We start from the raw sequence: 12185 nt of genomic DNA, 5'->3' as shown, positions 1-12185 counted from the left end.
AGCTTAACTGTTCTGCATGTCAGACTTTCCCTAAATTACACTGTGGTTCCATTAAATGCTAGAGAGAGAGAGAAAGGAAATATATGCATATATGATTATTTCTGCTGGTCAAATAATAATATAATAATACTTGCCCATGCTAAGAAATTGCAGATATGCATAATGTGGAGTTCTCTGGCATGCCAATACAATTTTATTCCAAAAAAATCAGTATTGATATAAGTTGAAAGGAATCCAATGTAACGTCCAATATGGAGGGAAAAAAACCAACAACTCAGAGTGGAGGAAAGAAACTAGAGATTTGAAAAAAGTCTGCCTTAAAAAGCATGAGATGGAGAAAAAGGGAATTTTTGTTGGAATATAAGGCCCACTGTGATTTCAAGACATGTAGGGCTGGAAATTTATTTTTTTACCTAGAAAAAGGACTTACAACATTGTATGTGCATGTGATGTGTGAAATTTCTACCTTCCAAATGACCAGTGTTTCAGCTTAGCCATATTAATTGATTTTTACCAGATTTACCATGTTAGCTCTTCAGCTAATGCTACAGTTTGAATTTCTCCAAAATGAAGTATTCTCCCTAATTTTCTTCCCATTATATTAGGCTGATACCTTCCTTATTCTGTTGCTTGCTGTTACTCATCAATCTATTTAATATTTAAATTGGTTCTGCCATCTAATGGCTAGTTTTAATTTTAAAACTTCTGTTCTTTCACATGATGAAGTTTTGCTCCTTTTAAAGAACGTTAACAATTGCCTTGCTGGATAACTTCCCCCACTCTAGTGCAAGTAGGTTTAAAATGTAGCTACACAATAATTAATCACTTCTCACAGTCAACAACTGATTGCAAATTTGATATCATAGGAAACTTGACAGCTAAAGTTGGAGCACACATATGACTTCACTCTGAAGTCTTCTCCCAAAGCAAATCTTTGATAATTTTGCATCTTCTCTGTCATTTTTTTTAACAATTGTCCTTGGATGGTGGTAGTGTTTGCATGATCTCGTCCTTGTAGATAAACAAAATAACCTTTGCTTTTTATTAAATATATGTGTGTGAGCATGTTTGTGTGCGTGCATGTGCACACACACACATACACAGCAAGCTTACACACATACATACATGCACCCTTATTCACATAAGGAAAATACAGGTAACTATTGTGAGATAGACAGACAGACAGACATAGTGTTAGCCTGTATAGTATTTTCAGTGGTTTGGTATACAAGTCTATTTAAAAACGAAGCCCTCTATCTATAGATATAGATTGTAGGCCTAGAGATTTGTGGATATTTAAACATGATTGCTGAACACATTTTGAAAACCGTTCATGGCAGCCCAAATTATTACTGAGAGGCAATGCAGTGAGATGGTATGCTAATGGCAATTCTTCAGCTTTAGATTTCTGTCTTAAAATTAACATGTCCCCACTTTTTTAAAATAGATGACTATGCAGTAGAAAATGATTCAGGCACAAGTTTGAAGGGGAAGAATATTGTCTAAGAAAAGTTTATTGAACTTAAATGGAACATAATATATTCTTATTATAATGCTGTTATTGAAATTATTGTTCCAAATACTTATTAAAAAGTCTTTAATAATGACTGGATTTCTGAAATTCTGATCCTCAGACATGCTGCTATTTTAGAAAACAATTTAATTCAGTATATTGAAACATTCTTTTTGCCTTCCCTCACTCCCCCATCCCAGTTCAGAAAGTGAATCCGGTTCTCAGAGTACATCCGATCAGTTTGTCACTCCTACTGCCCTAGCAGCCTGTACTAGGGTGGACTCATGCTTTACCCCTTGGTTTGTGCCTGCCCTTGGGGTCTCAGTTCAGTTTGCTCATGTGGAACTTCATCTTTGCCACCATCTGGATCAGCTGGGCACAGGTATGTATCTTAAACTCTGAAACAGAAAGCTGTAACTGTTGGTTTTCCACCTACTCATCACCCCACCTGCTTTACATTTGCAGTTCTTTTGTCCCCTGGACCATATGCTCAGATAGCTTACACCTCCTTATCGGTAGCAGGAATGTGTAAAAAACAGATGTATTTGAATGCGGTAATTGCAGAAGGTGCTGCATTTTCTAAGCCTCAGTAATGGGCCCAAATACCCTCCTTCACTTTATTGTGAGCCTGATGGAATAAATTTTGCTTTTCACATTTGCCAGCATACTTGCTCTGCTTTATATGTCCTCTTCAACAAAGAGATGCCAAAGAAAGTACCAAGTGCTAGAAACTCAGAGTATTATTTTAAAAGAAATTGGGAGTGGGGATGTGATCCATCTGTGTTGGTTCAGTACTATGTGCTTTCATTATTGTCAGTTTTATTTCCAGTACACTTTGTTAGACTGTCTAATTCTAGTAATATTATCTAGTAATATTATCAAGTAATATTCTCCAGGAGAAATGAGCAGATATTTAAGCAATTTCTAAAGCAGGACATTTTGCATAAATGATAGTTTTGAAAGTGGTGAGTGACTTACCTTCTTCAGGTTTCCCCATTACTAGTTAACATTTTTAGCATTTCAGATGACAGTGAAAGAAACAAAAGAAGCTTGAACCAGGCAGAGATCCTTCAGAAGATGCATTTTTCTTTTTTAGAACTTTTTTAAAATTAAACTGGCCTTAATTACTGTTTTCTTTATTAACTTATTCACAGTGGAACAATTAAATATACACAACTGTGGCTATTGCAGATTGACTATGTTAAATAATATTGCTTTCTAGGATAATTATTTTCTGCAAATTCAAAATAATGTGTTCTGTAATTTTGGTTCCCATTTCCTTTAAAAAAACATCTGCAGTATGATTCCATGTATGCTTATGATAGCTTTGGTTTTTTATACTTTTCTTTACCCTTTTGATAATTGAGTATATTTTAAACGGTCTTATTTTACATTTCCCATATGTGTTCACCAGATGCTGATCTCTACCCCCATCAGTAATTACATTTATTTTAACTTACACATCAACACTATATCTGAACATACAGTCCTGAATAAGTATCCTCTGTGTTCTCCTAATTTGATCGCCAATTTTGATTTCTATTTTTTTTCCTGTTCCGATTTGAAGTATGGATTTTTGCTGTTTAGCTCTTGAGTAGCTCTACTGATTGTTTATTATTTCTTTTTTTTTATTGACATTGCTGTTGTCATCAATATCATCTTTGCAATAGCAGTTTGTATGTCCTGGCTAATACACTGTAGGGGCAGGCAAGTTAGCACTTTCCAGAGGTTTGGAGTATACCAGCTACTGGCCATGTGGCTGGAGGGCGATGCTGAGACCTTCTGTCTGGGCTTTGGAGCCCACCTCTACATTCCTAATACCATTTAATAGAGGGCTTTATCTTATTAACTTTTGCACAACACCCAACATATTTTACTTATTCATATCATACCTCTAAAGAGGCATATGAAAGAGCAATCTTCCATCCAAACTCTGACCAAAGGTCAGCTTGCTTGCTTGCTTGTTTATATATATATTATATATATCACATTTATACAGCTGCCCTTCTCATGTACTGTAAGGCTGCTCTGTCTTGTGGCTTTAGGTTTTATCCTGGGACTTCAAAAGCTAGCCCCCTCCAACCTAGGTGCCTTTCACAAATATGGACACCAATTCCCAGAATTTTCAGCAATGGCCAGGCAGGTTAGGATTCAGGGAACTGAACCCATGCATCTCAATGGCACTCAAGTGGGCAAAGACTTCCAAGAGCTTTTGAAAAATAGAGTTCAGTTAGCCCTGCAAAGAAGACATGTGTAATGCTTATATTGTGACTTAGAACGAAATAAGTAATAGGCATTTATTGTATGATTCCAGAACTTGGAGACAAGCACATCTTTTTGGAACAGAAATGCTGTTAGCACTAAACTTTCAGTGGAGAAAATGTTGATTTTCAATATTTTTCAGTCTATATTTCATATTGGTGACTACTTAATTATGATCAAATAATATTTAGAATTTTTATTTAAAATAAATTGATTTGACCTAGAAAAATATGGCTTGGTCATTCTGGACATATTATTCTCCTGCATATGTTCATTCCTAGTTTTATATTTGCAAATAAGTATTAATGATTTATTTTTACCTTTTGTTCTACAGGGCCACCAAAATTCCTACATCCATTTATCTCTGATAAAAGTGTGCCATCTGAGTTAGAATATTCAATAATTTCTTTTGAAGAACCACATACCTATTTAAGGCAATGGACTGATGGAACCATCTTCAAGGAGATCCAGTTCTCCACTAAAATTGACTGCAAACTTTTGGAGTGTAGAAATCTCACTATGCAAACTGTTGCAAAACCATTTGGTGTTTTTGGGCAGTTTTCTGTTTCTGGCAATTTCATGGAAAAGATTTTGGATGGAAATATGGTAGTGGATCCTGTATTCATCAGCTTTGGCCAACATACCATCCACTCTCTGCATAAAACCTTTCAGGCTTGGCAACAGGTAAGCGAATAGTCCTGAAATGAAAAGGTTAAACCAGATACCATAACTCAGGATTCCTAAGAAAAAAAGAAGTGTCAAAAGCTTTATAGGGCGAAGGGACTGAAAGAGGAAAGGCAAACTGGCCTCAGGTCCTTTTTGTTGTGTCATGCATTTTATTGAAAGTAAAACAAAAGCAAATGGAATGCATAAAACCTATTCACATACTGTATAACGATTTGGTGTTGTATGAGCATGATTCGTATGTTTTTTCCTGCTCTTCTATGGGGAAGGAAATGAATGAAAGGGTGCTGATTGAATGTGCATTGAATACAAAAGTCCTATAGAGAAAATGAATGAGGATTGAATTGTAAAAGATATATATGAAAGAAGGGTTGGGAGGAAATAGTAGTAGTTGTAGTTGGATGGAGTTGATGAGGTCCTCAAATAGAAAGAGATGAGTTTAAGAAACAAAAGGAAATGTATGAATTCATGGAAAGATGCAGTAGAAACAAGACTGGTTTGCAAGGATAGAAAGATATGAAGAGTTACAGTGGTTGGTGTTTGTATAAACTGAATTTTTCAATGTTTTTCTCATTTTTTTTCCCTGTTTTTTGCATAGTATTTCTTATGCCTTTTTTGTGCTTCATATAACATCGTCTATCCCCAAAAGGATGACAGTTATGGATGGCATCTTGTTTCCCATTTAGCGGAAACCAGAGATTATATGGTTTTTGCCATTATATCCAGACCAGCAAACTATGGTTTTCTTTACATTTGCGATCCAAAACAGAAGTCCAAGCAATGATCTGATTATGGCTTGCAACTCCAGTTTGGAGAATAAGCAAAAATCATAGTTTGGTGGTGGTTCAGATCTAACCTTGTAATGCAATTTGTGCTTATCATGAAGTAACTAACTGAATCTGAAGGTACATATTCAAGGAGAAGAAAGATAAGGAAGAGATATGTGAGTTCATAGCAAAAGAGCAAATTTTCAGGGTATGCAGGTCACTGAGTGGCTCTGGAAGGACTCCAGGTGAACATAAGACATAACAGATGCCAGGGAAATGGTCAGGTTGTCAGTGGGAAAACACTTGAAAACAGAAGTGCTCTTTCCCTCTTTGAATTCAAATGTTTGGATGATCCAGAAGACACCCTGACTCAACTGCTTTCTGGATCCAGCACAGTTATCTAGATAATAGGATATACAGTATCCAAACTGATTCACAGAGTAATTGACATAAAGGCTATGATAGTGAGTTTTGCCCTGACAGAGTAGCTGTCTTAGGTGCACCAAAACTTCTGAAGAATGTTTGGCAGAAGCCCTGGCAAGTGTAGTCTGTTACTTTTATTGTCCCATTTTGGCAATTATAAATTAAAAATTATAGCAGGAAAGAGTATTTTATACTAAAATTCTTACTACTATGCCATTAAAAGTTATTTCAAAAAACATTATGATTTCATGGGCCAATTTGGATGGATTTAAGCCTGTGTAGTTGAGATTGGAATGTAACTTGTTGAATAATGGTAATACCAAATATTTTTCTCACACACACACACACACACACATATATATATAACCTCCTAAGGTCCAACCTATGTATGACATAAAAAAATAATCATAAGCCCTTTCCTTTTAGTTCAGATAGGAGGCAGAACCAGGGAGCGTTGTGGATTTTTGACCCAGTCCCTCCAAATGATATCATGGTTTAAAGTTATACTTTCCCCTAGTTTTTTGTTTATCTTACTGAATGAAAAATAGAACCCTGTTACATTTGATATCTGGCATATATCTTCCCTGTTATTTAATGAAGGTTTTTGCTACAACTTACATGATTTGCTGTATATACAAAACTAATGGGTCAAATTAATAAAAATATATCCAAATAATATTTTCTGCGATTATCCAAACAATCTTGCATTATGCCAAGCTATTCAGTCCTTCCCCCAGAATTTCTCTTTACCAATCTATATACAGTACCTATATGAAGTTTTCTGCATTAATTACCCATCACAAAACTACAATAGCAAAGCTAAAAAAGATAAAACATCTGTTTTACATCAGAGTTTCTTTTTTCAAGGCATTCCAGGATTTTCTTATTGTAAAAGGACATTCATAAAATAAGAGCTAGTGTGATTTAAATCTTTACATCTGGTTCAAATATCACTGTGAAAAAAGAGTCTTTGTAGCTCCAATTCCTGCTTTTTGTCATATTTTGAGCAATGCGCTTAACAGAAAACAAGCAAACAGTTTTGAAGGAGGCCTGTTTGCATGGGCTGGTGGAGCAGTAACTACTGCAAAATGGCCTTCAGAAAGACCCATTGCTTTGTGCAGTGAAAAAAGTCTCTCCAGTATCACATATGTACAAATAAAATGCATTGTATAAATATTTAAATGTGTAAGACCACATCAGAAAATGACTGACTGACTTGAACTATAGGGAGCCTTAAGAAATACTCTGAGTTGGAAACAACAGGATTGTGTAAGTAGAGCCATATGTTGCCTAGCAAGATGTTCCAGTCAGGTACATTCTATGAATAGTTAGACCTGATTTATACACAGGGGTGGCAATGTTCAAATGACCCACAGAGGATATGCCTCTGTAATTGTTGTTGCAATTTCCTTGTTTCCTCTCATTTCGGGAGTTTTTGCCACCATCTTCTGATGTGGTGGGTGAGTCTCTAGCCTAGACTGTCCTTGATTAAAAACTCACCCTAGTTGTACATTAGGGTACATTAGCTATTGAGGTGGGCTCTGAACTACATATTAATGTTAATTGGTAACAACATGTTTCTTCAGCGGGTTCTTCTCTACCACATACTGAAAATTAGCTTCCCACTAGTCAGTACTTTTTTATGTTCAGTGTTCACAATTAACACATTATTCTGCCAGGCAAAATCAAGAGCACCACCATTAATTGAATTCCTCATATTTTCTAACTAAGTATCAGAAACAACTACTTTTGTACACATTGTGGAGAAGAGCTGACATACAAAGCACAAAGTAATTTGGCCTTACACCTTTAGGTCAAGAGTTCAAGATTAACAGAAGCCTCTGTTGGAATTTGTTTTTCCCAAAAGGTGAACTAATTTTATTCTTAAATAATGATGGAAGGTTTAACAATAGATTAGGCATTACAGACATTACCAGGCTCTGTGCTATATGATCCCCGGTCATCTGTTCAAATCCCAAGACGATAGAACTGTTTCTTTAAAAAAACACCAAAAAAACCCAGTGATTTCTTTCTGTAAGCAACTGTTTTTATAGTCTTAACTTTGCAGGTCTTTGAAAATTTAGTTGGGAGCAAGTTTTATTCAACTTAATAGGAATACCTTTCTGAGTTTCTATAGGATTTCACAGTTAAAGTGGAAAAAGTGTTCTGAAATATAAGAGGTACAGTCCAGATAATTCTCTTTTAAGTAACTTATGTATTTAATATGAATATATGTGATAGGTTCTCCCATTACATTTGAACACAATAAGATATATTTCAGTGTTTGAGGGGAATCATTTATGGTAGAAAATTATTATAGAAATCTTGAAAGTTTGGATTCTTTTGCCAATGAAATGTTGGCCCACTAAAATCTTCCCCTCTTCAGATTTATGTAGCATGAATAGTAGTGGATGTTATATAGGCCAATACACAGTTCTTCAGATTTTTTTAAAAAAAATTATTTAAGGAAGACCTCTTTATAAATTGGTAATAAGTAAATCCATGTCTGTGGCTAATGGTAATCAGAGATGTACCATTAAAGAATGTCAAAACAAAATATGTTCTTACATGGCACCAGGAATGACAGTGTTCCTTTCTTCAATTGTTATTAAACATTTTAATTAAATTATGTTTATAATTTATAACATAAATTATATAACATTAAGTTTGTAGCATCAAATCTTCTTGAACTTAGCTCTGCCCCAGTTATCTTGAACCCCATTTCTAACTTCTACAATTGAATGAGATTAAGTGTGGATAGGTATATACACATACATTTAAAAGGAGAGAGGAAATAAGCACGGGTTATATAACTGGCCTCTGTGGAAAGGATACAAGACCTCAATCTTGCCAAGAAGAGATGTTAGGAGAATATAGGAATGCAGTATTTTTTAACAGATAACATAAAATGGAACATACACACTGGAGCATGTGGTCACTATAGAAACCAAGTTCTGCTTGGGGATGTTCAAACATCCTGCAGGGAAGAGGTATTTACCTACATACATCATCATGGGTGATTTTGCATAACTTTCAAAAGTAATGGATTACATACTTTCTACATCTAAGACCTGAGAATGTAGCTCTTTGTGTTGGTCTAAATGAAGTGTTGACAACTACATCTTCTAAAGTGCATTCTTTAGAAATCTGATGGCCAAGAAGGAGTTGGCTGGCTGAGAAATCTGGACATCTTCCTTGCTTTTATAAGCTTCCATTACTTCTGTGGCATTTTGCTGACAGAACCATCAGTAACTAAACAACAAGGGAAGAACTTACCCACTGGTGTGGGAGAAGATTCTAAGAAGGAAAAAAAATCACTCAGAAATACTCCCGCTGTGAAACTGACAATCATCATAGTAATATAACCAAAGAGAATGGAAATACTGAAAATGGGACTGAAGAAAGGAAATCAGTTGAGGTCCTGTGAGCTCCAATAGAAGAAGTGGGCAGTGTAATATATTACCTGTTGGTTAAGGGATACAGAGAATTGGCAATTAGCTTCAAATTGATGGAGTGAGAAAATATAAAGGTCAAAATGTAAAGGAAAAATGTCTTGAAGATCTCATTGTAACATTGCCACTTACTCTTCTTCCTGCAAACCATTCTTGTAACGCAATGTAGTATAGGGATTAATAAACCCTTGAGACTTTATACAGACTGTCAAATAAGGCAGTTGTTCATACTGTATGGAAAGATGTCCAATATAGTTGTTGCTCTAGCCTGATTTCTTAAAAAGCAGTAGCAAGGCCAAATACAAATGATTGAAGACAGACAATGAACAGTTAAATAGCAGGTACAGCTAGGTATTTTTTCTAATTTAAATGTCAGAAATGTATGATGTGCATTAAATATTACCCTTATGGATCTGCAGCATTGTTCATTTTTTACCTACATGCCTTGTTCAGTATGCATTTTGAGGAGACTGATGTCCCCAGATATAGAAGCATTTCTGAGTAATTGAATATTCATAGATTTGTCTTCAGGCAAAAAGGAAGACTTCATTGTTTCAGAGTTGTTCACATATGTATAACGTATATCAAATCTTTTTTAAAAATTGTAATTCCCTTGTTTTGTTGTCTGTAGTTTGCAGTTCAGTATAACTGAACTTTATTATTGGATATAAATTTTGGGACCCATAAATGATTCTGCCATTTTTGTTATGAGGAAAAAATAATTTGTAGGAAAGCTTGCAACAGAGAAGGCTTTTGGTACAGAAACTTTCGCTGCTGGGCAGATAGTTGCCAAACATCTTGGAATTAATCTGAAGCTTGTTTGGTTTTTCTGTTCTTTTTCTTCCAGAATCAGTGCCCTGAGGCAGAAGAGTTACTCTTTAGCCATTTTGTAATCTGTAATGACACGCAGGAGACACTGCGGTTTGGCCAGGTAGACACTGATGAAAATGTTTTGCTGGAGAGTCTTCATAGTCACCAGTACAGCTGGCGCTCTCACAAGTCCCCACAGGTATGTCAGAGAAAGTGCAACAGTTGTTAAAAGTGGGAAGTGTTGAAATAATTCAATTTAGTTATTCATGCATTCCGCTATCTTTAGCTTTCCAGATTTCAGCTGAAGGTCCATGCTTAAACTGCAAGACAGAAGAGATAAACAAAAAGGATGAGCAAACCCAGAAATGTTTATATGTCATTCAAGTTTGGAGCCATACAGTGTTTCTCAACCTTGACAACTTTAAAGATGTGTGGACTTCAACTCCCAGAATTCCCCAGTCAGCATTCTGGGAGTTAAAGTCTATACATTTTAAAGTGGCCAAGGCTGAGAAACACTGCTGTACACTCACACATTTTACAATTTAAAAAAAACTTCAGGCTTCTGTATTTAAGCATAGCAATAATTTATTGGGTTTGAGAGAAAACACTGGTCTTCAGATTTTGGGATGTTAATCCTAACAATGTGGGCACAAGCTTCTGTTGACATAAGACAATACATTTGAAAATGGCAGGCCAAAAGCTGAACAATGAACCATAATTTGGGATCTTGGAGAAGGATGTCCTTTATGATAACTGCCTGTTGCATTCTCAGATATACTGACAATAGAATCTCAACTTCACCACTCTTTGGGAATTCACAGATATCCATATTCATCAACATCTAATGATTTTGATGAGCTTTTTTCCTCTCTTTCTACATATGCTTGAGCTGCATCTGTTTTCACAGAGTGGGGGTATATGCATGGTGCATGCATGCACAGAACTGCAGTGAAGAAGCTCATGTTGGTTCAACAGAGCAAACAGCCCACATGTGTTTTTCATAATTATTTCCTTCATAAAAGCTTCTTTGGTAGATTTGATAACGAGAAGAGATTCCAATGGTAATGAAAAGAGATTCTAAAAAATCAAACATTTCTAGTATTTATTTTTATCATTGTGCTTTAGGCAAAAATAAAAACATGTAAATAGGAAGATCACTGCAGTATGCTGTTTGCTGCTGAACATAAGCAAGAAAGGGATTGGGTTGTGGAAAATTAGATTATGGATGTAAAAGTTTGAGGTCATAGCTGGAAAGAGCAGTCTGGTGATTGAAGGACAATTTCATATTGCTTGACTGCTGCTGTTCCTGCTGATTTTCCAGAATAATCTGGGCTGGGCACTGTATTAAAAAAAAACTTGGCAGCGCAATATTCTGTACATAGTCATCACTTGTACTTGGAAAAAAATCAGTGAGAAAAGAAGATAATTCTGGGAGAACCATTATCTTTAATGTTTAGCTCTTCCTTAGTAGGAAGAGGTCTTCCTCAGTGAGAAATTGTAGCCGTATCTTCTTTGGGTTCTGTATGTTGAGTGCAGGTTTATGAGCGGCTGAGGTCGATCACAGAAACCTGCACTCAGTGTGCATTTACTGTGGAATAACTACACTGAGTTCACTCGTTAACTTTTTAAAAAGCTAAAGGAGAAGAGCTTTACAATTTCCCCTCCTATAGATTACCCATTGCAGAAAGCAATTTAAGGACCTTTTTTTGACAAGTTATGGCCAGTATAATTGATAGCTCTATATTTTTCTCTATGGTTTTTGCTTCTGTGGAAGCAGTGCTTTCACATTAATCTTTCCCCTTTGAAATAGCATTGTTTTTATAGCTGTTTCTCTCTCTTTCTAAACTGCAGTAAGAAGCACAGCCAATCACGATCAGGAGTTTTTAACCCTTTTTTCTCAACACAGCAGTCTCAATGAAAATCATATCTTTTCCACTCATCTTTCTGCCAACATTTAGGATTGCAGGAAGTAAGACTGTCCAATTGACTACAGAATGTTATTTGGATTTTTAAAAAAACCTGGAAGGACAGTTGCAGTCTTCCACATGCAGTGAAACACAAACAACCATGACTGGGCACTGTTAAACTATCCTTGTCTAGAAGCATCACTGAATATTCAGAGATTGCTGAATATTATTTTAGAGTTTTGTTACTTTTATTATGTATGTAACTATGAGATGCCCAATTCACAATAATAAAAGTAAACCACACAAGTTAGTGATCTAAAATAAAGCAACAGAATATTTCAGAGGCAAAATAATAAAGAAACAGAGG

At 35.6% G+C, this 12185-nt stretch overlaps 1 protein-coding gene across 3 annotated transcripts in view; it reads left to right on the top strand.

Moving 5' to 3' along the window:
• The window catches only part of VPS13B (vacuolar protein sorting 13 homolog B), a 403839-nt gene that overhangs the window by 328101 nt on the left and 63553 nt on the right, over nt 1–12185 (top strand). For all 3 annotated transcript variants that reach the window (XM_088149087.1, XM_088149086.1, XM_088149088.1), the window contains exons 41-43: nt 1714–1895; nt 4110–4459; nt 9949–10110. In XM_088149087.1, coding sequence (XP_088005213.1) covers nt 1714–1895; nt 4110–4459; nt 9949–10110 — 694 coding nt within the window. The remainder of the gene's footprint in view (nt 1–1713; nt 1896–4109; nt 4460–9948; nt 10111–12185) is intronic.

Source organism: Python bivittatus, unplaced genomic scaffold, assembly GCF_059951505.1.
Source record: "Python bivittatus isolate LINGU-HERP-01145 unplaced genomic scaffold, Pbiv_v1 ctg000590_np1212, whole genome shotgun sequence".
NCBI lineage: Eukaryota > Metazoa > Chordata > Lepidosauria > Squamata > Pythonidae > Python > Python bivittatus.
The sequence above is the reverse complement of the archived record's forward strand: the minus strand, read 5'-3'. Positions and strand labels throughout refer to the sequence as shown.